The sequence below is a fragment of the Aquila chrysaetos genome, chromosome 6 (assembly GCF_900496995.4).
Source record: "Aquila chrysaetos chrysaetos chromosome 6, bAquChr1.4, whole genome shotgun sequence".
NCBI classification, from domain to species: domain Eukaryota; kingdom Metazoa; phylum Chordata; class Aves; order Accipitriformes; family Accipitridae; genus Aquila; species Aquila chrysaetos.
The window spans coordinates 21,850,535-21,877,429 of record NC_044009.1 but is presented as its reverse complement, the minus strand read 5'-3'; the positions used below and the strand labels follow the sequence as shown (position 1 = coordinate 21,877,429).

Genomic DNA, 26,895 nt, shown 5'->3' with positions numbered 1-26,895 from the left:
AATAATTTAGCCAACGCATGGTCCATCTTTGGGCTTCTTCGAAAATGAGTCAAGTTCTATGCTCTCTTGCCCTTTCTCTAAGTTTGTCTCCTAACCATTATACTCTGCTGACTTCAGGCTCCTCATCGCAAAAACACTTTCTTGCTCCAGTTCTGTAGTAAGACCATTTACCTCTTCCTTGCATTAAAGAAAAAAAAAAAAACCAAAAAAACAACCCAAATCCCAACAACTAATGCACATGTATTAGGGAAATTTTCTAAAGCACAAGAGCAGCTACAACTATTTCTCATCAATGCTATTTCAAATTTACCTCAATCTACAAAGCTGTGAACATTAGCAAAGCAAAATGGGAATAAAAATATTCCAGCTACCTTTTGTTCTTTTTATATAAATGAGTTCTCTCTTGTTTCTGAAGTCAAATATAGCGCACATGAATGCACTGAAGATTATCCAGAAGGGTTCATATTTTACTTGCAGTGTATGCCAAATGTAATTTGCTGCAGGAAAGGTTTTTAAAGCAAGTCCCTGTTCAGTCCTTTATATTTCACAGTTAGAATGCAGATGCCAAAACACTCCAATGTAAGCAAGTCTGGCTTCCACTGGAATTGCGCTCTCAGATGCTAACCTTGAAACTTGCAGAGCTCTAAAAGCTGGGAAAAAAAAATGCTGTTAAAAGTATACTTTGATCATCTAAATCTACAGAATTTTAACTTTTTGCTTAATGCAGCAAGACCACTCATGCTTAAAGTACACCTTTAAATAATTGGGAGAGAAATGGGAAAACAGGGCAAAAGTGTTCAACTCCTGCAGAATAGGAGCTTCCCTTACTGTACAACTTCCTTTGCTTTCTTAAACCTCCTTCTTCAGCTGATAAGATCAGCTTAAAGAAAGCGATGGAATACTATTCTGACTATAGATTTATATGAACATATAGACTTTTTAGAGTAAAATAAATATAATAAAACATTGTAAAATTAATTCCCCTGCAAAACATACAATGCTTAAACAGAACTCCTGCATGTTAAAGTCCTGAAAAAACAGAAAAGGTAAAATAAGTTGGGGGGTTTTTTATCTTAATTCCATCTAATATTTGCATTCAACACCTGATGAACATTTCCTAGGACATCAGAAATTCCTGAAAGATGCAGACAAATAAATTACTTAATTCCCATCCCAAGTGAAAAGTATTTCCCATTCACTAGTATAATGCCAAAGGAAAACTGTGATGCAAAACACTTTTGTACACCACTGAGACAACCCTGTGGGAAAATGAACATCATGCTCTGTATGGGGTCCCAACAGCATGCCTTAGAGATGCATAGCCTGCAAATTCTCAAGTTCAGATACCTGCTATCAGACACAACTATGTTACCTAATTTAATTCATCATCTTAACAACCAAATTTAAGATGAATGATGATATTTTTCATTCTATTTCTATCATAAGACCATTCCAGACCCTTACAGTGATTGGAATAACTTTCTTGTTTTCACATTGGGTCTATGCATAGGCATCCTTTGTTCTAAAGGCAATGCTGTCCTAGAAATTTTCCCTCATACAGTATTCAATCCATTGACCTTATCAGCCCATCCTCATTATCTTTCTTTGCACCTGCTCCAGTTTGAATGCACCATTCCTAAGCACAGGAAACCGAGTTTACCCAGTATTTCAGACAAGGCCTTACCAGTTCCTTATATATCAACATTAATACTTTCTTATCTCTGTCAGAAACCTCTCTGCTAATAAACACCATCCCAGGATGTATCTTGAGAAATTTCCTCCAGCTGGAAGACAGATCATTATCAATCTCAGTAGTATTGCTAAATATCAACCTGTAGTGAAAATGCTACACAGTCATTAAAACTTACCTACCATTTGTGACATTAAAATATATCTACCACAGAACTGGTACAGTCTGTAAAAACAATGATATGTTCTTTAATTTAAATCCAAGATTGTATATTTTCAATTTTTGAAACCATCAAACAATTCCAAGAGAAAATACCATTTCCATACCAGAACACTTACAGAACTTTGGTCCTGATTTTGTAAAGCATTTATGTAACTTCAGATTGGAAGCATTCCCATCACATTCAGTGGCTGTCTTTAGACGACTAAAACCACACTTGAATGCTTTGTTGGACTTAATGGGTTAGTATTTCAAGGTGGAACTTTCAAAGGATCCTCGAGACTCTCTTGCACTTAACTACCTCGGTCTCCTATGAATGTTAAAGCTTTAAAATGCAAAAAGCAAATATTTTGTTTATCCATTCCTCCTTTGAATGGATATACCAAGCTCTAAGAGCTAAGCATATGTTCTTTGCTTCTTGCCTTGAGCTAGAGCTCTGCCCAGTGCCTTCACACATTTACAGAAGTGAAGTCTCATTTTCCAGTGTTCTCCCAATGCCTTCCAAGTGGAAATCACTACAAGAGGATCACGTGTGACCATATGCTAAATTAAGTTTGCCCAGGAGACTTCATTCATCGCCTCCCCAGAAACTAGCGATTAGCCTATATACTTGCAAGGAGATACCATTTAATTCGAAACCACATAGTTTATTCTTAAAAATTAAACTGGGGGGAAAAAAACCAGATAAACATAATCATAAGACCATTTCCCCTACCAGATTATAATAAAGGCGGAGGCTTTTAAGATCACGCCCGACCTGTTAATTTCACATAAAGGGTGTTAAACACACGGTGCTGCTCCGTAGCAATCTGTACTACATTCAGTCTCCAAACACGCCTTCTGTTAACTTGTGACACCGCATATTTTGCTACTCAAGAGCAAAGAAAGCCATCGCTGTAGAAGCTACTTATTCTGCCTCCAGGTGCTTCATAAATGTTACATAAGAACAGATACAAGCTGCCACACAAAAACTTTACAACTCCGTGGGAAGCTGCCCCGCTGCGAAATCCACGGGGCACGCACGAGTGCGGGCGGGACCCCGACGCGCCTCACAGCACCCCACCACAGACCACCACCCCCGGAGCCTGCTCCCCCGGGACCGGCCGGCCGGGTCCCCCCGCGGACACCCCCTCCAGCACGCCGCTCGGTCCGGGGACGCACCTTCCCCCGGAGGGCTCCGGGGAGGCAGCGCGGCAGCCCCGCCGCCCTTCCTCGGTGCCGGCGGGGAGCGGAGCGGCAGCCTCACCCGCGCGGAGGGTGCGCGCAGCCCCTCGCCGCGGGCTCCCACCGCACCGCTGCCCACCCCGGCTCGTTCCCCCGCCAGCCCCAGCCGCCCGGCGGGCAGGGGAGGCGCACCGGAGGGCGGCTGCAGCCCGGGCGACCCGCGGCGGCCGGACCCGCGGAAACTTCCCGCCCTTACCTTGATGATGCTGCTCCTCCGCGGGGTGGCCTTGGCCGCCTCCAGCAGGCCGGCGTCGGGGTCGGGTGCCGCCGCCGTCCCCAGGCTGCCGCCGGGGAAGCGCTCGGCGGTGCCGACGGCCGAGACGCCGCTGCGCCGCTCCCGCCTCCTGCCCGCGGTCGCCGCCGGGGCGTCCAGCGAAGCCGGCTCGGGCTCCTCCTCGGCACGGTGAGCGGCGTCGGGAGGGGCGCGGCCCGCCGCCGGCTGCTCCCTGCTGCCGGCAGCCTCTGCCATCGCCCCGGCGAGCGGCGGCAACTTCTCCGGGGCGCTGAGAGGGCGGGAAGGCGTGGGGGACACGCGAACACGGACGGACGGACGGACGGCGTCCCGCGGCGCTCCCCTCACGGCACGGCGGCGGCAGCGCCAACTTTCCCCGGAGGAGCCATCCCCGTCCTCCGCAGCTGAGGGTGCCCGCGCGGAACTCCGCAGCCCCCGCGGTGACGGAGGAACGGGGAGGGTGGCGCGGCTCCGCGCCGCGGGGACGGCGCAAAGTGGCGGGGCGGGGGAAGCGGGGCGGCGGGGCCGGGCGCCCGGCGGGGCGGCCGCGGGGAGCGCCGTGCGGGCGGCGCGCGCGCGCAGGAAGTGCCGCCGCGGCACCGCTCTGTTGTGACAGGAGCCGGGCGTGTTTTGACAGGCGGTGTTGACGGACGCGGCGACGGACCACTCAGCACTGCGGCGGCCCCGCGGGGGCGCCGCGGCGGCCAATAGACTTGGTGAAGGGCGTGTCCGCGGGGACGCCTGGATGGGCGTTCTGGGCGGGGCGGCGCAGCGAACGGCCGAGGGGCAGGTACGGCGGGAGGGAGGGAGTACGTCGGGAGCTATAAAACCTGATAGCACCCGCCGCAGCTCCCGTCGTGTCCCGTCCCCTCCGTCTGTGGGGAGTGTGCTGGGAGAGCCGCCTGAGTGCTTCCCCGCGCGTATTTTAGGAAGGTGCGGGCTGCGCCCGTGTCAGGGCAAAAGCAGCGTGTGAGGAAAGGGCGGTTACGTTAACTCTCCCTCAAGCCCGCAGCCCGCGTAGCCGCGGCGTTCGTGCGGCGGCGCTCGCGTTAGGAGCGCGGCCGAGGAGAGGCGGGGACGCCGCCAGGTCGGCGGCGCGCGGTTAGCGAGGGAGCGCTGCCGCCGCCGGCCGCGGGGCTGGTGTCGCGAACGGGAGCGCCGCGCTCGGGCCCTCGTTGCTGCGGGCGGGTCAGCCGAGCGGGCGCGCGGCGTGAGGGGGGTCTCGCAAAAGACGGCAAAGACTCGCGTCGGGACCCTCCGTCGCTTGAAAATGAGCCCACGACAAGGCGAGTCGTGCGGGGCTGTGACTTCGCCCCGCCTTCTCCCCTCAGCTCGCTCCCCTCGCGGCCGCGGCCCGGGGCGGGGGCCCTCACCCGCCGCGCCCCTCACAGCCCCGGGCCCCGCGGGGCCGCCGGCGCGCGGCGCTCGCCGTTGTAGGGCCGACACCGCCCCCTGGCGGTGCGGCGCGGCCGGTCCGGTTCCCGCGCCCCGCTCCCGCAGCGGCCCCGGGACCAAGTACCGTCCCGGGCGCGGTGCCTCAGCGGGAGGCGGAGAAGAGGAGCCATCCGGGAAGGGTTATCCCCAGGCAGCAAGGTCAAGAGCCGTGGTCAGCCCTGAAGAGTTAGTGCGAGCGTGGTGGTGTCCTTCACGATTCTTCGGGTGGTATTTAGTTACAACGAGATTATCCGCATGGAGACCTCGGGAAAGATGGGGTAAAGGGGAGTGCAGCAAGGGTAAACGCAAAGGAAAGAGGAAAGCAGGAGAGACAGTTGAGAAAGAGATTGTATAGAAAGATGGAAAATAGGAGGGGTAGGGCTGGGCAAGCTGAGAGTCACTGGAGATGTAAGACTACTCAAAATTACAGCTATCGGCTTTAAAGGCAGTAAGACTCAGTGGAAAATTTCATTTCTGTCTGGTTTCTAAAGTAATTTCCTAATGAATGTGTTGGGCACCTGTTGGCAGTCGATGGTTAAGCAGGAAAGAGTAAGAGGTAACCTCCTTACCGCAGCCAGTCATTAGCTACTAACAAATGCCTAGCTACAGGATATAATTGCCACTTAAAGGATGTGAAATTTTTCTGTACATATATGCATTATATAATATTTATAATTCCATGTAAAAAAAACCCAGAACTTCTGTCAAGGTTACCAAGGCGTTTATCATGTTCAACACAAAGAAATGCTAACTGGGGGACAGATCTAAATACCACTGAACTTTTGTTCATGAGCTTCCATCTAAATTTGATGTGAAAAATATGTCATAACACATGTATACAACAGTTGTTTGGGGGTTTTTTTAGTGAGAAAGGCAATAAAATAAGTAACCCTAAAAGAAGATACAAAATAGTCACATTAAAGAAACATTTATCTTAAAAAATACTGGAGAGGAAAGTCTGGTAAGGGACCGAAGGACTCAGCCCCAGCCTGCATTGTACAAGAGAGAGAACATGATACCAAGTCACTGCAGCAAAGGGGGAGGGGGGGGGGGAAGACAAACCACCAAATAAAAGCTTATGGTTGCGTATCCACATACTGTCACACAGATTGATCTAAGACTAATTTAAAGAGAATGGAAAACCTAACTACCGTGCAGTATGTTACTAGAGGGAATTACTACTTCATGTAGAAATATGTTGCAGCTTTTTCATATATCTTATGAAATCATGTGAAGTTTAATCACCTGTTTAATTATTTGGAAACAGCAGAGTATTCTCATAGCTGGAGTCTGCTGCATCTACCAGAAACTGTCCGTAGCATGTTGCACAGACAGATGCATATAACATATTAAAGAACTTTATCCTTTCTAGGATATGTCTTACACATTTCAAATTAGAGTGATATTTGTTGTCCAATGCATTTGTCTTCTGAGATCAAAAGTTTAAAATAATTTAATTCTCACCTTAAATTACAGCCTTTGATATCTGAAGTCTTTAACTGAAAAGAGTTAACTGAGACAAGGGGTTTTGTTAAATTTAAAAAAATATTTACACTGCTTGATTCAATGTCTCTAATTTTTTTGTTAATTCTTGTTTTGCCTTGCCTCCTACTTTGTTGAAAGAGCCTCGCTATACTTACACATCCCATTTTATTTTCTAGGTAGTATAAATGTTGTGTCTTCTCTAACTTAGCAAGAAGTACTTTTGTGATACACCTCTATCTTAATGATGTCCTTGTTCCAGCTGAAGTCACTGATGAATTCTTTTCACTGTCTGAGAGTCCTTTCAGGCTAATCCAGTGTTTTTAATAATTAGAATACTTCAGTTATGGAAGATTCCTGCCAATTCTCAGCTCCGAGGAATAATCCTTAATTTTAGCAGTATTGTCTGCCCAAACAGGTATGCCAATTAAGTATGAGAAAGGGTAAAATCAGGACCTCAATTAGGTCATGTTTAATCCTATTTTACAGCCACTGCTTGCTATATAGACAGAGGCACAAGCCCTTGGAGTGGAATGTATTGATTTCTATATGGAGATCAGTGTATATAAAAAGATCATTAGCACTGCAAAGAGCCACCCAAAAGTTAGCAAACACCAGTATTAAGGTTAGTGGTCCCAGCGTGCAGTTTAATATCCTTTGGTGCAAATGTTGCAATCATGTCAAATGCTATAGGACTGTGGCTTCTCTCACTGCATGGGGTAATCCCTGTGAATGAGACTGCTTTCCTCACCTTGAGCCCTATCCCAGTTCTTCTCATCTTCCTCCAGACAGGACATTTTACTGTCACCCACCTCCTTGTCCTCTGAGCTGCAGCAAGGTGTTCTGGCACTCAGCACTTCTTCTTCTCCCTCCTTCCCCTACCTGGATCCTCCTAGTTACTGCTACCATCTTTTGCTCACCAGCTGCTGTGGACCACTCAGCACAAGAGACCTGAGAGGACTACTGGACACCCTTGCCAGAATGGTTGTGGCATTTTTTGCCACTGTTGGGGGTACTTCTTTCACTGCTCCTGCTATGGACTTACTTTACCCATTTGCTCCCTCTCCTGCAGGCTCAGCTCCTACCACTGTGTGTTCAACCAACATAGTTTCCTTCACCCCCAACCTGGGCGTAGTGATGGGTCACTGCAAGCAGGAGAGAACGTCATTGCTCATGGCTCTGCTCGTTGACTTTGACCGTGATACAGCACAACTGCTCCACAGCTGCAGAGAAGACTGAATGGAGCTCAGGTTAGGTAGTCCCTGGCATGAACAGGGGAGTAAAATCTGAGATGCAGAGATTCTGTAAACAAATTTTTCAGAGGCATAGCAGGTAGCAACATTTGAACCAAATTTTGTAGACAGGAAAGAGCACATCCCTGATAAGGAAGCGATTCTTCTACCAAATCTAGCATCAGTTGTAAAAGAAGGTGACACAAGAATTTTTCTAAGGGAGAATGGTAAAATGTCACATGTTGGTTTGTTTTTGTAAAAAAATTAAAAAAACTTTTTTTCCTATTCTTATTTTCAAGGGTAGATGTTTGACAAGAATCCATTTCCCTTACAAAAAATATGAGTCATCCACCCATCTTCAAATTTTTGGCCAAAGGGATTGACGTTTGGGAAGTTAACAACTAATTGAAAATAAGGTTTTTAATAGACAGCATCAGATAATCCCAGAAGTGGTGCTACAACCTAGGCAAAACATAGATAGAGTTTATTCATTTGCGGAACTAGTGAAGCTTTCTCAAGTTCTCCATGTTTAGCTGCAAGTTCCTTAAGTTTAGGGGAGGGAAGAGAAGGTACGTTGTACACATTGTAACAGGAATTGTCTTGGGGATTTGGAGGAGTCTTAAAGATGAATTCTTATTCAAGTCTAATGATACTTAATAATAATGGCTTTTGTTTAAGGTAGGTGGCAATTCCACTTAATGAGAACATTTACCAATGACTAGCTTTTTCATAGAGCTCTTTTTAACTTCTCTGATCATTGCTTTTAGTATTTCTTTGGCTGTAACACATGCATAGAAATCTTAATTGTAGTTGTTGCTACCTTTCAGGCTATGTGAACTTACTTGTTAACTGCTATGAACAGTATGATCCAATAGGTGTATGCCATTTCCCCCTTTCTTTGGTAATTACCTATCAACAGGTACAATTTCATGCCAGCATACTATGTCACAGCCTTTCACAACCTTGCTAGCTCAATGGAGATATTCAGTGTTAGAAATATATGTGGCACCATGGTTCCCATGCACTTACATGCAATTTTTGGGGAACATTTGGATTATCATGAACTATGCAGCTGCTGGGAAAGCAGCATTAGTGTTAAATGATACTTACTAGCCAGGAATTCTTCTTACTGAGTATAGAAAGCATTCTGGTAATATCCCAATTAAAGAGCTACTGTTATGGTCTCTAATCTTGCCAGCTCAAAAGAAAATTGCTAGCAACATCAACAGTAGCCATATTCATATCTACTTTGCAGTTAAAGACTTTGGAGGAAATTTGGTCAGTATACCAAGCATGGAATTTAGGCTATTCTTCTGGCAGTTAATCAGACACACAACCTTCCTCTTAACATGCGCACTCTGAAAGATTTTGGATTGCTCAACTAGGTTTTGTCATGACCAAGTTAAATCATGTGCAGCCTGGACCACCGAGGGGATATGCACTAGCCTGACCATCAGGAGAAAAGATTACTCATTTGAATTCGTTCTGGGTGCTCCTGACAATGATGTGAGGAAAAGTATCAAATAATCTAGTAGGAGTGGATTTGTACAGGGAGAGCGTTGGTGCTGAGAGCCTGACATCCATACCATAGGCATTTTGGGTGGGGGTTACTTGAGAAAAGTCCTAGTCCAGTCCCATGGATAGAATAGCTGCATACACGAGTACAGTAGTGGCATTCCTGTGGCACAACATCTTTTAGTTTCAGCTGAGAAGTCAGTTTGCACACTCAGAAACTGCTCTGTGATGTGAACCAAGTAGGTAAGTTAGGGTGATCAGGAGATTTGCTTCAAAATTGCACCCTTGATCCAAACAAAAATGCTAAACCAGGCGCACCCGAAGTATGTCAGTATTAGAACTACATTGCTATCTTTAGAACACCTGTGCCTGACTGGCTACCCAAGGAAAGAGTGTAAAGAGCTATGCCCATATCTGCCTCATTTCAAAGAAAGCTGGTTTCCTGTGAAAAAAGTCAAGGCAGTGTTGCCCAGGAATATTTTTGACAGCTTCGACACTGGCTTAAAGTGGTAGTAGATGCGAGCAGAGAACAGGTACCCTCTAAAGTCTATTCTTTCTATAATGGAACTAAAGTTATAGTTATAGGCCTAGTCTTTAATACCACTTGCAAATACAAGCTTACATGTAGCTAGATAGATGGATTTGAAAACTTGGTAAAAACATTTATGCCTGTTTCTCATGCATGCAAATTTGGCCCATCTCTTAATTCATTAGAAAAAGTAATCTCAAAGAAAAAAAAAAAAGCTATATAATTATGATCAAAATGTAATCCTCAAAATAACTTAAATTCCTCTGGTATTAATTAAACAGGATTTTAAGAAGATTCAAAATACTTTCCATCAGGGATGAAGTATATTTAATCTTTTATTGCAAAATCTCTTGTTCCTTAATGTCAGGTTAGAAGATATTCTAAGGACATGGAAAAGAAAGGCTAATGACTAATCTATGTAAGCTTATTTTCCTGAAATTTGCCACTGTGGGAGTACTAACATGCATAAATTGAAAGCATTGTTAACCACTGTTTATCTATATTTTTTCTGAGTGGGGTTAAATAAGCTGGTAGTTGAAATCTGTAGCCTATACTAACTCCCACTGTAGTTTGCAGCAGGATTAGAAGAAGTGAAGCATTCTGCAAATAAAGGGCCAGGAGAGCTTTACTCCCAAATGCAGAGTTTTACAGACAAATCCACAGTAAAAGTGGAAAATTATACCTGTGTTGGGCAAACTTAAAAAGACACCTGTTTATATTGTGGTTTGGGAGAATCCTCTAATTCTAACCAGTTACCCTCTCTTTGTCTGTTCTCAGATGTACAGTCCGACTCAGTAGCAAGATTTGGGGAGGTTAAAAACTGAAGTGTAGTAACTCTTCAAGTGATACTGCTGTTGTCAAAAGACAGCAGGACTTTTCCTGTATATACTCTGCAAGTGTGATGTCCAAAGATGCCATGAAGTGTTTTTATGAGCAGATATTACACACAATGAGGCTCAGTGAACCATACTTGAACACAGCACTTCTCAAAGGTTTGTGATTTTGGGGAGGATAGGAAAAACGAAAGGAAGAATGATGTCTCTTGTTTTGTAAATCCCCAGATCCATAGTGTGGGCCAAAATTTACACTGAATTATTTCCTATGAGCTGCTACAAATAAAACAAATTGAATTTAAATTACCTATTGGTCCAAATAATTAGAAACTCTTGATTTGAATGGAAGGCAAAAGGTAAAAACCATTTCAGAGCTCACAAATGCTCTGAGATTGTATTCTACAAAATGCAGAAAAAGAGTGAATTGCAAATTTACCAAAATAAAAAAGAAACAAAGAAAAAAAAAAAATCCCCTGATCACTCACACAGGCAAGATAAGTGATCTTATAAATCTTGATTCTAACTGAAACATTAATATGGAAAAATGTCTTCATGTTACATAAAACCAAGATAAATTTAGTGTTAAGTAGGGAAACATTAGCAATCCTTTTTAAAAATCAGTGCTTTGAGTTCCTGTTCTTCCTACATATCAAATAATATTTAAATAATAATAGAAATTTTCAGAGGAAGGGGCCTTCTTTGTATAGTTATTTGAGATCTCCAGATAAAATATTCTGTTTCCTTATACAAGTAGATTATGATGAAGTGTTGCCCATTAAAGTTTGCGAGGCTTATTTCTCTAAAATTGATTAATAAATATCAGAAACCAAGTATTTAAAAAAGGATATCAAAGTCTGAGGTTTTGTCCTGGTTTCAGCTGGGATAGAGTTAATTTTCTTTCTAGCAGCTGGTATAGTGTTATATTTTGGATTCAGTATGAGAAGAATGTTGATAACACACTGATGTTTTCAGTTGTTGATAAGTGGTGTTTAGACTAAGTCAAGGATTTTTCAGCTTCTCATGCCCAGCCAGCAAGAAGGCTGGTGGGACTCAAGAAGTTGGGAGGGGACACAGCCAGGACAGCTGACCCAAACTGGCCAAAGGGATATTCCATACCATGTTACGTCATGCCTAGTACGTAAACTGGGGGGAGTTGGCCTAGGGGGGTGCAGATCGCGGCTCGGGAACTAACTGGGTGCCAGTTGGTGAGTGGTGAGTAATTGCATTGTGCATTGCTTGTTTTGTATATTCCAACTCTTTTATTATTATTATTGTCATTTTATTATTGTTATTATAATTATTTTTTTTTTCCTTTCTGTCCTATTAAACTGTACGTATCTCAACCCACAAGTTTTACTTTTTTTTTCCTGATTCTCTCCCCCATCCCACTGGGTGGGGGGGGAAGTGAGTGAGTGGCTGCGTGGTGCTTAGTTGCTGGCTGGGGTTAAACCACGACAGGTCGTAAAACGTACTACTTTCACCTCTGCAACTGGTATTTTACATTTGCATTTCTCCTTTTCACCATTAAATTCCATATTCCTTTCAATCAACTAACAGGGAAATTAAATCAAACCATAATGCATAGAATGAGACCAAGCATAAACTTTTCTTCCTGTACTTAGCTGCCTTCATTCTGTTTCAGTTCTCTTTTGACTCCTATTAGGTACTTGTGTGGAGGAGATAGGAAAACACTGGAAAAGACAACACTTCTTGGTGTGTTTGATATCTTTGTAACCATCCTGAATTGATGCCATTTGGGGCTGCAACTACAGAAGCTCTTCACTCACCGGAGAAAGGCAGATGGTAGGTTGGTATATATTCCATTCCATACAGTTCTATACAATATAGTGTGGGAAAGAACAAGACAAAATGAAGTAAAGGTTGATTATTTTACTGCTGTGTTCAACCATTCAGAATAGTGTTTCTAAGCAGTAAGTTATGTTATGTTATACTTTTCTTTCACTTTTACATGTAGAAGTTTTGAGTAGCAGATCGTAGAACAAAAACAACAGGAATGCGTGGGGATATATGCAAGTATTGCTCCATAAATGAGGCACTTGCTAAAACAGAAGCAGCTGTCTTATCTGAATCTGAAAAACTGCATGTACGGAGTAAATTACCACATGCACAAAAATGAAACAAGAACAAATCATAATGTGCAACAATAAAATGGCTTGGCTCTTTTACTGTATTTATGTGTGTCATTCTACTTCAAATCACTGAAGTCAATTGAAAAGCTCCTGGCCTTTTGGACTACTGGATCTAAAACACAATAAAGAAAATTACAACATGAGTCTTAAAAGATTTCCCCAAGTATGTGGAATAGATTAGCAACATCCTATCTGCAGTGAGATTCTTCTTTACTTCCTTCTTTTTTATTTGGAATCAATACCTAAACATATAATGACATTTGAAGAATCAAATTGTGAAAAAGGGTAGGATTAGAACCCAGAGCCATTTTCTTAGATGGCAGTCAAATGAATTGGGAAAGGAAGAACCCATTGACCTTATAAGAACCCTTTAAAATCGTGGCAGCATATAGGTGTTATTAAATTGCACTTATATCCATGTAGCTTTACACTTCCAGAGCAAGCAAAGCGTGTTACTTTATCTTTCTTGCAAGTATTTTTTTCCCACCTGTGTTTCATAATACATGTCAATTGTTTTTATCTTTTCTACTCGTTTATTTCTGTCTACAGAATTTTATATTCAGTTCAGTGAAACATGTAAAGTATAATATTATGACAACTGCAAAAGAATATTAAAACCTAAAATTTATCACAGTCAGGGTAAGCATTAAATTTTTGTTTGACTAAACGAAACACAGTAGAGAAAAAATGAGAGGAAGAGCCCATCAAGGCTGTCACACCAAGTTAAAGTAAATGAGGAGTCTGATAATTTTCTCTTCACTCAGCTAACTGGAGATCTATTAATATTTCCATGTGACACATATCTATCGTGTTTTGTTGGAGGTCTATGCTTTTATAATACATAAAGGAATCGGATTTCTCAGTAGACATATTTAGTATTTCCTATTAATAACCACATTATCAGATTTAACAAAGGATTGTAATACAATTCTTCCATTTGCTTGGGACATTTGTTAAAGTACTGATAAGCTTTACAATTTTACTCAGATGCTACTACATTTAGAAGTACTTTTCCAGATCTGGCACTTTTAACGGTATCTTTCATATTTTAATTGTGACAAGTTTCATCAGCAATGGAACTTTTATGCAGCAGTTTCCAGTAAGTAAGTTACATGTAAAATAAAATGCACATAAATGCTTTTACAAATAAAGCATATATACTCTAAACTCTGAAGTGAGACAGAAAACAAGACGGTCTTACATAGTGACTTAGTTCCAATAATCTTTGTCATGCTGACCATTACTTTTGGAAAATAAGGTGGTTTTAAACTAAGCTATAAAATCTAGTTATGTCTTCAAATTTGGAAGAAGTCAGTCATTGGCCTGATACATTTTGAGCTAGAAATCATCCATAATAATGTTAATATTCTGCAAGGATGGACTGAGTGAGGATGCTTTTGTTACGTAGTAACAATCTACCACCCTGGGAAAACACTATCAGGAGAGTAGTCCAGTGTACTGACCATCCAAGTCTCCTGTTCCTCTGGATCATCCATTGCTGAGCGTGGAGAAAATGTGAAACAGGAAGCAAATGAGCAACTCACACCGGAGTAGAGCAGCTCAGCTTGATGGAGCCATAGGAAACAGTGTGCAAACCCCACTCACCCAGCACAGTACCCAGCCCTCAGAACCCCCCAGAGTTTAACAGAGCCCCCAAGCACCCTGCAGTACTCATAACAGACCCCTGAGCTACCCAGTACCTCCCCAATTAACCTAGTATCCCCTAAAGCCCCCATATACTCTCCCAGTGCCCCCAGTACCTCTGAGAGCCCTCCTAATACTATTCTAGAGTCCTGCAGTACCCTGAGTACCCAGTACCCTGCCAGAGCCCCCCAGTACCCACCCTGTGATGACTGCAGGGGTTAAAGGGGTAGTGGATACCAGTGCAGCCATTATGAGGAGGAACAGGAGACAGAGACAAGAGGAAGCGAGCAAGAGTATTGTTAGGGCAACCTGAAACAAAGTAGGAGGTAGAGACGAATGGCAGAGAGAATGGTGGAAATTGGGATGCGGTGAGGAGTCATGGCTTGTCTAGAAGGGAGATGTACCGAACTAACCTAAGAAAGGGAATGGTGTGGGAAAAGGGCCTGTAAGATGGAAATGCCATATCAGAGAAATACACACACCCATTTGAATAAATGGAAAAGTTCCCAGAAATGAGTAATTTCCTTTTGCATTTTTCACATGGCACTGACCATAATTTTTTTACTCAGTGGCACTCCTTAGGTGACCACCATAATACGGGTCTAAGCACTGTTAACTCTCTCACAAGGTCTCCTCAAAGTCTTTGAATATATAAGAGCGCTTAGCTTTTTGATTGTTCTGGTTAAGGCTCAGGGTGCAGAGAATCCGCTCACAAGCTCGTAAGAGAAATCACTGTGTATGTCTTCATAAATTACAGATTATTTTTTTTAAATACAGTTGTAGTCTATGCAACAGAGACAGAAGCCAATCTTTTAGTAGCATCCTGAGAGACATTTTTATGAAATTGAGAGCAGGAAGTAAGTAATCTTTTATCAGGTACAGTCTGGCTCTCTCTGTCTGACAACAATGTATTAATGCTCATACTTCCATTGAAGGATCTTAAGATGCTGGTAGGAAAGCTAGCATTATTATCTACAGATGAGTAATAGAAGCAAAAAAGGTAGCATGTCTTTTCCAAGGTCAGGGAATCAATCAGTGAAAAAGCAGTCTGTTGCCAGGCCCATGTATTACTCATAAAATCATCCTTGTCTTTTTGTGCCTGGAGAGTTCTTTTCTTCCTTTCTGCTCCCAAATAATTTTTTCTCCCAATTTTTCTCTCCTGCTTTGTTCAGTTTATCTTTCCCCACTTAACCTCTGACTTTCTCTGATGCTATAAAAAAGGACAAGCTCTTGCCTACAGGAACCAGCACAGTCAGAGTCTTGTCTTTGTCCAGCACTGCCTTTTAATTTGTGGGAGAGAACAGTAGGAGAGATCATTTCGTGGTGCGTATATTGCTGACATGCAGAGCCAAGAAAAACAGTTGCACTCCTTACTTCCTTTGAGAGTAACTCCCTTAGCCGGGATACTAATCCATTAATGAAGCAGCCACATGGTGCTAGGGCAGCCCAGCAACTTTTGTTGTAATATTTAAATCCTGTATGCATGGCAACATCTTTTGCCAGCTCTGCTAGTAATCTTGTTAAATTTATAGATGTGTTGGATTTTCAGGTTTTCAGTTTTTAAATTATCAGAATAAAAAATAGCTCCATCTTTCTCATTTATTTGCGAAAGTCCTATTTTTGTCACAGTTGCCTTATTTTAAATGTAAATGTCCCAGATTTAGGTTTTTTAACTTGAGGAGGAGGTGTAATGTAGAAGATCCAACAATTAAAACTATGTAAAATACCCTTTAATGTCTCTGAATATTTCTGTATTCTTTCAGCTGTTCTGACTTCAAATTCCCCAAATCAAGATATGAAGCACATGAAAGGCTTGGCCTGTTCTGCCTTTCACATCATTAAAACATAGTGCTGTTCTCAGGATAAGCTTTGTTGCTGTCTGATAAATAGGCAATGAATGCAATTCAGCAGAGTTCTGTAATCTCGCAAAATAACTATTTCTAAAAAATCTCATCAGCTCTGCTAAAATTGCCTTTAGTTTTTACAGTTTTCTCAGCTGAAAAAAAAAAATCGCTACTAAGAGTTAAGCATTTTATTGTTATATATTACAGGCACAGAATTATTAGAAACTCTCTTTTAGTTTTTTTTATTCCTTCTGGTAACAGTAATGTTGCAGAAGCTGATAGATGTTGAAGCAACACCAGAGAAGTAAGGAGCAGTGTAGGGTCCTGTAAGGACTGCAAGTCTGTGTCCTGCCTAGGCTCAGTGAGAGTTAAGTGATGTAATTTATATGGAAAGTCCTGTTGGGTTTAGGTTGGTTCGGTATAATTTGCATAAAGCAAACTTAAGCAAGACACAAAGATTTGAATTCAACTAAAATATATTTTATGTAGACATTATCAAGATAATCTTCCTTGAAGTTTTTATTTTAAAGCACCCACAAAAAGTAAAACAGGAGAGTAGCTAACGATAAATTGACCCTACAGTGATCGTGACATTGTATTTTGGGGTTGAGCTGCTGTGACATAGCCAATGAATGTTTGATCACTTTGAAAAACGGCTTTCCCACTGGGGTGGTTCTCCTGGCATGCATTTGTCTGCATTCCAGCTCTTGCCATCATCAGATCAAGGATTTTTGTCAGGTTGTGCCTTGTAACTACATTGATTATGAGCTTGATGTTTGAATCACTCTTTTTTTCCAGCCCTGTTTAGCAGCTGAGCGATTTTCAGGGCAATCTGCATTTGCAAACAGGATGAAATTACGGAACAGGGGAACAGGTTGTAGTGCTGTTCATTAAATGACCACAGAAGTACACCTGACACACGTTACTATTGGTGCTTCTCCAGTTTAGTAAGGGCTGAAAAAAAGAGTTGGAATATTTTGAGTAGTGGTCACAAAGGTAAGCGTTACTTTTTAGTCCTCTCTGCTAGCAGACCCCAGATTACATCTCTAAGGTCCTCCCAGGCCTGCTGTTTTCAGGGCAGACTGTCTGCTTGGGAGTCTCTTTGGGAACCTTGAGAAGTCTCTTTGAGGTGAAGTTAAGAACTTTCACTTCTTCGTGCTGACAGTTGTAAAGTCTAAACCGTGGGTTTGCTTCCATCAAGTATGGCCTGGTGGCCCAGGGAACACCCTCACTGGGCATTTTTGTATTTCTCCAGCTGAGGCCAGGTGAAATGAAATGCATGACCCTATTTTCCTCCCCGTTTCATTCCCTGGTTGAGGGGATAAAAACCCAGCCGGGATTTGCCACCTCTGTCCCCAGGTGGTGGGGACAGGCCTGGAGGGAGGTTCCTGGGCTGCCCCAGGGCTTCATCGTGCCATTCCTAGGGGTAGTATCGGCAACCTCCTTCTCAGAGCTGCCACCCGAAGCAGGCAGGATGCCGGCCCCGGCTCCTGTTCCTGTGCGGGGGCTCGCCGGTGACACGATACTCGCGGGGAGGGGAGACGAGACGGGTGGCCTATGACCCGCCGGCACACGGGCACAAGCAGCTGGGCGGGCCGGCGGGAAGCGCCCGGGGCTCGGGAGACGGTACCGGCTCCGAGGCCGGCGGCGGGGGACAGGCGGCAGCCTCCCACGGCCCTGAGGCGGGGCGGGCGGCGAGCGACGGCGCCAGCAGGTGCCGGGGAAGGGGCGGGGGAAGAGGCGCCCCCGGCCGCCGGCTGGCTGCAGGTGGGGCCAGGGAGGCGCAGGGATCCCGTATGGGGAGGCGAGGCCCCCGGCGTGCCGGGGAGAGGGCGCGAATTTGCGAGGGGGAGACTTCCCCGGGGGAAGGAGGGGTGCCGGGCAGCGCGGGGCCAGCCGCGCTCGCCGCGGCGGGGGCGCCTGCCTTCTTGCCGGAGGCGCTAGGGCGAGGAAGGGCTGCTCCCTCTCTCCTGGGCGTTCCTCCCGTCACCGACCACTGCCCCAGCCCGCTTCCTTCCCCCCCCCTCCCGCTCAGCGCCGCCCCTGCTCGCAGCGCTGGCCGCGGGACTGCGTCTTCCCCCGCCCGCTGCGGGCTTCTCTCTGCTGGTGCTCGTCGGACGGGCACGAGGCGGGGCCGAGGAGCGCGACGCGTGCCGGCAACGTGCCGGGGCTGAGGCGGCGGCGACGGACAAATGGAGCCCGAGGGCGCGGTGAGGAGCCTGGCGGGGTGACGAGGCCGCCTGCCCGGGGGGGCCGGGGAGCCGCTCCGGCGAGAGGGCAGGCAGCGGCGGGGGGTGGAAGCGCAGCCTTCCCGCCGAGGCGCCCGTTGCTGGCGGCGGAGGCCGTTGCCGCCCTGGTCCCCACGCCCGCGGGATGCCGCCATTTCCTCTGTGGTGCGGCGCTCTGGGGTGGCTTCGGGTTCTGGTAAACCGCTCCCCCTGCCTCGGGTGTACAGCGGTACATGATAACCTGGGAAGGATGGGTGTCCAATTTCTGACGTTGTAGGATACGGACTGTAAGAAAGGGATTGTTTAGGGAGTAAGGTGGTGGGATTAATTACCAGGCCTTTGTAGTGTTTGGCTGCCTGGCTGTGGATGTGTTCAACATAAAAATGAAAATGTATCGATTCTGGTAAAGACCGGTTGGCAAACACGCTAAATAACCCATAAAAATACTGATGAATATACATATTCCCCCCCCCCCCCCAAACGTGGATAAAAAGTGAGTTTAAAAACCTGTAGAAACACAAAATGATTAGGCAAGTGACATGGCGTTAGCACATAGAATTTTTTTTTTTTTAATACTGTTTTTTTAACTGCTACACTGGCATTAAAGAGAGGAAACGATGTTTGAGATGGCTATCAGAATACAGATTTTAACGTTTTAAAATTCATTGGGTTACTGTACTGGAGTTCACAAGTGATGTGTTTAATTCCTCATTTCTTCCACTTGAGATTTGGGTGGTTTGGTTTTCTTAATAAGACTTGCAACTCTTAAAACTTGTATGGAGAAAATGAAGTTCGAGATCTTTGAGGTAAGGAATACGTTTTGGCTGTGGTGTTAATTGTTAGTTGATAGTTAAACTAGGATATTTTAGTGCTGTATGCAACTGCCAGATGATTATACAAGTAGAATATTGTATTTGGTGTGAGAGGTGAGGAAAGTAACCTGTTTTCATCATCCTTCAAAAGTTGTTCTTGGCAGAAAATGTTCCTCCTTCTAAAGCCTGTGGGACTGTAGCAATTATGATTGTTCCTTGCCTGCAAGTTTGGTTTGGTGGTTTTTGGGTTTTGGTTTTTTTTGTTGTTGTTGTTTTTTTGTTTTTTTTTCAGGTTAGGCACTACTCCAGGGTAGTATTCCCAGTAGGAGGAATCCATACTTTCTCCTCAATAGATCAGGTTAAAGACTTGGGTTTTTCTTCTGCTCCAAATGTGTGTGTGTTAGTAAATTTGGAAAGGATTTTTGTTTTCTGTAAAACTAAAAAGTTGTGGACTAAGCTGGATTTATTATCTTTAAGGTATCAAAACCAATAGTATTCATCTCTTACTCAGAATTAATAGGACTAATTCTCAGGTAGCTAAGCAAATATCAAATAATCCTAGAAGGACTTGCAGGGCAAACAAAACAAAACTTCTTTTGTAACATTCTTCATTATTGATCTTCGTTTCTCACTGCACTTTAACTGTCAGCCTTCATTTTTCGTGTGTTCTCCCAAAGGTAAGTGGTTTGTTTTTATCCAGGAATATTTAAAGGCAGAGATAAGAAATTGCTGTCCTGTGAATAAGCGAGAGAGGCAAAATCAGGAAGTAAAACAGTGTAAATGAAAGGGGGATTCTGTGAGGAGAACTGTTTAAGAATACTTAATTTTCTGCTGTAGGTTTTGAGAGGCTAAAAGAAACGGATACCACAAGAAGTGCAAGAACTTTGTAATAGATGCAGTAGCTTTCTGTTTTTAAAATATGCTTGCATGTGTTTTGTTGGTCCTCGCTACAAATTTTAAGGGTTGCACAATAGTAAGAAAAAAAAAACATTTCTCTTGAAATCCTTTCAAAAGAAAGATTGGAGGCTGAGACCCTTAGATTCCTACTTCTAGTTTCCACTACTCTGCTTACTGTTAGTCTTGTTATCCGCAGCATGTGGCAGCTGCTTGTCTTTCACTTTGGGCTCCTTCCTAGTGGCACTGTCAGGGCACTGTAGCCCAGGGTTGGTTTTTAGTAAACTTTAGTTGGGGGGGGGGGGGGAGGGGAACCCCACAACCCACAGCAAAAATGGTCTTGAAGCCTCTACTGCAATTCCTGTTAGAGAAGTTAGTGACAGTACTATGCGGCTGCTTTACAGCTATCATCTCACAGTTAGGGTTGACTATGTAAGGAAGTATTAGTTTGTTCTGAAAAGGGTTTCCAATGAAATGCAAGTCTGTATTGTTTCACAATTCACAGGTGTAAGCATGGTGGAAATTAAAATATCAGGCAGACTTCACTAAATAATGGTTTCCATGAAGTTCCCACCATACTGCATTTCTTTCCTTTACTGGGGCAAGAGCGATCTGCTGCTGCTTCTGCAGAGAGAATTTCTGTTTGGATCACTGTGTTTGTAGGCCAAGAGTGTTGAATTAAAAGACTAGTCTTCAAGTGCTGTTCTCATCAGTTGTAATGAGCTTGTTGATTTTATGTGGTGGAATTATGGGTGCTTGGCTCTTAGAAAATCAAGCAGAAGCTGCTGCAGAGAGTAGAGTCTTGTAGGTGTGTGTGAGAGCACAGGTTGAATTGAAAAGGTCCTTTCTATATAGGCTTAAACTAAGGGGGTTCTAATAGGTGTAAGTTAATCTGAAATAAAATTCGTAAGTTGGGATTCATACAGCAGGGTGTTGTGCAAACAGAAAAACTAAGATTGAGGGATTAGGCCCTAAATGTCTGATTCAGAAAGGTGTTAAAAGTCAAGCCTCAGACCATAGTGTATATACTAAGTTACTGAATTGCTTAAAACTAAGCTTATGTTTAAATACTTTGCTGAGCTGCATTCTGAATAAAAATGTGGTTAATGTTCAGTTGTTCAGCATTTGCTGTGCCTCCCAAAAAATTCTTTCAGTATTTTCTGTTGAGAATTTTTTTATAATAGTTTATAAAATGCAAGATATTGAAAATATTTGAAAATACTTTCTTTTAATCAGCAGACCACAAATCAGACGCAAGCAGAATCTTTATCTTCATGTCCCAACACTGTGTCACCGGTGCCATTAAATAATCTGACCAGTGCTCCAAGGTTTGGAACAGTTACTCCAAATCGTGTCTTTGTAGGAGGAATTGATTTTAAGGTATTTTTTTTCTATTTTTACTACTAAATGATAATTTATAACCCTATAAAAATCAATAGGAGAAAATGTGAGACATAATCGTGTGTGTCTGTGTTTAGGTGGTAAGTGCCCTTCACTGAAATGTTCAAATCAACATAAGAGAATAAAGCTTTAAGCCTTGATTTACTTAACTGTACTACAAACTTGACTCTTTGTACAACTAGCTGCTAGAAGCTTTTGATGTACTAGTTCTTCAGAATTTTCTCTTTTTGCAGAAGATGGCTTTTGTCATCAGCAGAGTTTATGGTAGAAAAGTATGTAGAAGGGTTTTTTTATTATGTATAATACTTAGTGTGATTTAATAAGCTATAAACACAATATTATAGATTGCAAACAGAGCAAATGTCAGTAGCTTCAGTTCCTTTAGCACTTTTCTTCTAGTTCATAGAAAGAAGGAGCTACAGTGCGTGTATTCTTCACTTACCATAGTAATTTTCTTAAAAGCAAGTGTTTGTTTTAAAACAAATATTAAAGCTTCTCTGGGCAATTTGCAGTACTGATCTTAATTCTTAGAATGCTTGTGCCTTTGCATATGCCCTAAAAACCTCAAATAGCAGTGAATATTGAGCCATTCTTACATTGTTCAGTCGCTTTCAACATCTGTGACAAGATATGCACCAGACCTTTATACCAGCAACCCTCTTTTTTTTTTCTTTTTTTTTTTTTTTTTTTTTTTTTCCTTTCTTACCACTTCAGATAATGAGTTAAGTCATTGACTTTTGCAAAACATTCTTGGTCTGCTTAGCTGTTTCTTTGTTCCCACCAAGAGTATCTTCTCTGCTGTAATCCTCCTAGGCTGAGGACTTTTTGAGCATTGACTCAGATGAAGAGGAGGAGTAAAGACAATTCACTCAGGCTATTTGGCATAATACAAGAAATTCCAGGATCTTCTGGCTCATTTAGCTGAGATAACTCAAGAGATGTTGTACAAGGTCTTCAGTGTATTTGGGCTTTAGCAAAGAGGCACAGTAGCTTTTTGCATTAATAGTCAGCAAATTGCTAGAACTGTAAAAAGACCTGTCTCCTCTGTTCTTTCTTCACTGCAATTTCAAAGGTTAAAAGACTTTTCTATGTACCGTATCAATATTCTTATTAATTATCATATTTAGTGTTCATTTTGAAGGGTCTCTTGACTTGGTTCAGTTGCTGATACATCAATCTATTATGAATCTTGATTTCAACAACCAAGGAATTAAGTGTGTAAGCATAAAGAAGATGGATTTCCTTGGGAGAGGAAATAGAAAGGATGAAACCTCTGTAGATGGTTTAGCTACTCTTCCATTTACTATGACTCTTGATTTCAAGTAGTCTTAAATTTCTGTGCAAATCATAGGGTATATATGCCAGTCTTAGATTGTTTTCTATTGGTAATCTTGTGGAAAAAAAGCATTGGTTTTTGTTAGTTTTTTACCCCAAAGGTCTTATTCAAGTCAGCTGAGGGGTGGTAAAAAAGCTATTTATTTATTTTTTGAAAAAGGGAGACACTTAATCAACAAAAATTTTTTTTTGCTTTCCAGCAAGCTCTTTTATCATTTTACCAGGCACTTCCATTTGGTCTGTCACCATAGCAGTGATTCCTATTTGTAAGAGGAAACATCTGGCTTCTTAGAGAAACAATTCAGTAAGAGAAGTTACAGTTGGGTACGTTTTCATCTTGGTCTGAAGCGCTCTTTCTTCAGTGGTGTATGCCATGTATCTTTGCTATAGGTGAAGGCTTAACATTAGCCTTTCTTAAGAATCTGACATGTGCCTTTGTCATGAGCAGGAAAAGGCAAGTCCTGAATGTGTTTCTGGCAAGCTTCTAGATACCGTGTTTTTCCAGATACTTGCAAATTTCAGTGTGAATCTTAAAACAGTGTTTCCTTCTTGTTCCCTTTTAATACACTGCTGTGCAGGTAAACTTTGGCTTTCGAAGTTTTTAGTCTTTTGTAGCCATCCCTCATGTCCTTGAGGTACTGAATGACACTTTTCAGCACTGATTAGTCTTAAGGGCTCTTCAGTTTTTTCTTGGTGTATTTTAGCCTTCAACTATTCTGTCATAGGTTCTTTTTCTCAGCTTTGTGAAGCAGCTGAACTACATATAACATATGGAGCTTAAAAGAAACAATTGGCCCTGAAATGGGAAATTTTATCTATAGGCCTTTCATGTCTAAGCAGATACATTTTGGTGTTCACTGGAGAAAATTTTAAGGGGAAAGGAAGATCTCCACTATGACTCTTTTGTACTTTGTACATGCTTTTTGATAGTTGAGAATGTGCAAACGCTTTAGCATATGCTGTAGAATTGTTTTATATAAGCTATCAGTTGTTTGGCTGAATCTGTTTTCCTATGTACACAGGCTTTCACACTTCTGTTTAGGTGCAAAGCATGATCATCTATTCAAGAGAGTGGTTTTGGACTCCAGAATTTTTTTAACCTGTTCATGGTGGGTAGTTTCTCAAGAACCAGTGCAGGCAACTTCCAAGGAGAAGATATAGCTACTGAACTTTAATAAAACATTGAAGTGTTTCATGCCTCTTCAGTGCACTTGTATCTGTTGTTCCTTCTCACACTTCCAGAGTGACTGAGTATTTTCTAATGTTTTTATGCCTGAATACTTGGATTAGTGAGGGCGATAAAGCAGTCTTCTACCATCGTTGCTCTCTGCTGGACTTAGAGGTTGTAGCAAGCAAGCTGCATTATTTCTTTTTGTAAAATGTGTCTTGAGGGTAGAATTATTCAAAAAGAGTGTTAACTTAATATTATTTGCAGTTATGGAAGTTGTTTAAGTTAGGTTTTGTTTCTTTTAAGTTTTTGCTTTTCAAACTTAGATGAGGCAGATAATTCTTTGATGTGCAGAAGAGGATTTACTAAATTGTATACATACAGTTGAAAATAATAAAAGTCATTCACTTAGAAGTAAAATAGTACTTCTGATACACTTCCTTAAGATAATGAAAAGTATAGATGAATATGGAAATGGCTTGAAGTGCATAGAGATCCATGTATATAAGCATACTTCTTACAGAGTTAGGTATAGTTTTAACTAAGGACCATGTAGAACAAAACTTTAAAATATCAAATGTGGTTTTTAGGGCACCATATTTGATACATGCTAACATTGTAAAAGAAAACTGATTTATAGAAGGTAGATGAGTATCTACATAGCTTAGATGTGCCTTTACATTAGGAACTTGTCTTACTCCATGCATGCTCAGTTTCCTCCATGTGGATTTAGACCATTCTCCATTAAAAAGACCTTTTCCTACTTGATTTATAATGGGGAGTTCCTATGGTGTGCCTGTACATATTTGCAGAGTCTTATATTAAATATACTTTAGAAAGAGGGATCGTGGTATATTAGATGCATTTGACCATTAAGTCACTGTGATTTGGTGCATATTTTTTTCGTGTGACCTATGCATATCCTTTATGGAAGCCTCCATATGCTCCTGTTTTGAAGTTTGAAAGCATTACAGTGATGTTTCATACTGTAAACAGTGGTCTAGTGTGTACTTTAAAGAAACTAAAATTCAGATCTAGTAAACCTGCTTCAATGGTCTTACCTGTAAAAGGACACTTGTTACATAAATCCACTGAAAAAGGAGTTTTAATATTTTAGTGGTTTTCTAGCATTATTGCTGAATATGAAAATGCAGTAATTAAACAGGAGCTGTGAGGCTCTTACATGCTCATTCTTCCCTCTTCCTATCTAGAGTTATAATTAGTTTGTAGCAAACTTTATGCAAAGTATATCCATTAAAAGTCTTATGGTAAATGTTCATTGAATAACTATGCAAACCAATGTTTCTTCTTTCCTCCCCCCTCTTCATTTACTGTACTAGACTAATGAAAGTGATCTGAGGAAGTTTTTTGCTCAGTATGGCAGTGTGAAAGAAGTGAAGATAGTAAATGACAGAGCTGGAGTATCAAAGGGGTTGGTATACTAGAATAAGCGTCTTGCGGGAATTGAAAATATAACAGAAAGCTGACTGACTATAGTAAATTTGATTGTGATTTTTGTAGCTCGGAATATTATTAATTTTATGTCATTGATGTTCCCAGTTATTCCATGTATGCAGAAATCTTTCTTGCCCTTTAACATCTACATGTAAATGTCTTTGTAATTTGCATAACTGTAAAACTCTATAGTCATGTTATAAGATGAAGCTGTGTGCAACTAGGACAAAATCAATAGTCCTTTCAGGTTTTTTATGGCAATAATAATTTACATAGATAATCCTAAAAAGGTAATTTAGTTATTAAACATATATATTTCTACTGCTGAAAGCCAGTGTGGAAAGGAGCCTAAGAATGGAGAAAGAGGATGGAGGAAGAGGTGAGGTACACCTGATTGTACTGGAGTGCATGGCAACAACTGAGATTTTGTGTGAAGATTTTTTGGAACAGTAACATAAGGGACAAATCTAACAATGAGTCATGATTGCAGAAAAGGGGACAGACACCGGAACTCAACAATAAGAGAAATGCTGAAGAGCAAATCTGGACAAAGATTAAGACTGGGTAGTAAAGTTATTGCTAGAACCCAAAGAATGGTGAAGGAAATAAGGATGGGAACTGTACTGCCACAGAAGGGTGGAAAGAGGGCTGAAGCAAAAAGGAATGTGCATGAGAATTTGTACCTGTAAAGTTCACTTTGGTCAGAAGTTCTCTTCTGAGCAGTAAGCCTGTGGTGTCCGAATCTCATAATTTTAATGCTGTCAGCACTTAACATGTATCAGCAAATTACGTACTGAGCTGCAGGTGTTAGCATAGAGTATACACCTGCATGGCATGTTGGACTTGGTCCTGGTCCCAGATCTGTCACCAAGCCTCTTACCCTTTCACTAAATTCCAAGAAATACCTGACACTTGCAGTACATGAGTCCATCTAATACAGTAACCCAAAAATATCCAGTTATTATGCAGTTGTGATTGCCAGCATATGTCTCACAGTAAATATGTTGGAAGATAATTACTTTCAATGGTGTTGGAATTTCTGCTGAAGTCCAAGCACAGGCTTCATTGCTTCTCATTGACAAGTGATGTAAGAAACTTAAAAGTTTGTGTGATTGTGTGACAAGTTTGTTAATGTCTATTAATTTATTGTCCAGATAGCACATAGAATGAAAAGTCTGTGTAGGTAAGGTCCCAAGCTAGGAAAATAGTTTCTGTGTCCTTTTGAACTTGGAAATGTTTTCAAATTTGTTTAGAGAAGGCAACGCAGGAAAAGCCCACAGATTCAGAAGTATAGCTGGTCAGAGACTTACTGGACCTCTGTACTCAAATAAGCATGGAAATGCTCACAAAGAACGATATGTTGTATTGCAAAATTCAGTCTGCTGGCTGGAATGACAGAGGCCGCCTTGGTATCTTCTGAAATCTGACCCTGAGAAATGAGCCGTGAATCTAACAAATTATGCATACAGAATGACTAAAAGATTTCAAAAAAAGAGTTGTTGAAATTCAGAATGTTGAAGTTAATTTTGGAAAAAAAAAATCCATTTTTTTGTACATATGTGTTGTGGTACAGG

The 26,895-nt window shown here is 42.2% G+C and overlaps 2 protein-coding genes across 3 annotated transcripts in view; one reads left to right on the top strand and one right to left on the bottom strand.

Annotated features, from left to right (window-relative positions):
• PLCL1 (phospholipase C like 1 (inactive)) overlaps positions 1-3,917 on the bottom strand; it is a 257,518-nt gene extending 253,601 nt beyond the window's left edge. The window contains exon 1 of one of the 2 annotated variants that reach the window (XM_041124408.1): positions 3,330-3,917. In XM_041124408.1, the coding sequence (XP_040980342.1) occupies positions 3,330-3,602 (273 nt within the window). In that variant the 5' untranslated portion in view covers positions 3,603-3,917. The remainder of the gene's footprint in view (positions 1-3,329) is intronic. The other variant, XM_041124407.1, reaches the window with a different exon arrangement.
• Positions 3,918-12,107: 8,190 nt separating this feature from the next.
• Positions 12,108-26,895, top strand: part of BOLL (boule homolog, RNA binding protein) — a 41,787-nt gene continuing 26,999 nt past the window's right edge. Inside the window, exons 1-3 of the mRNA XM_030018111.1 lie at positions 12,108-12,193; positions 21,199-21,342; positions 25,207-25,298. Coding sequence (XP_029873971.1) covers positions 12,191-12,193; positions 21,199-21,342; positions 25,207-25,298 — 239 coding nt within the window. The 5' untranslated portion in view covers positions 12,108-12,190. The remainder of the gene's footprint in view (positions 12,194-21,198; positions 21,343-25,206; positions 25,299-26,895) is intronic.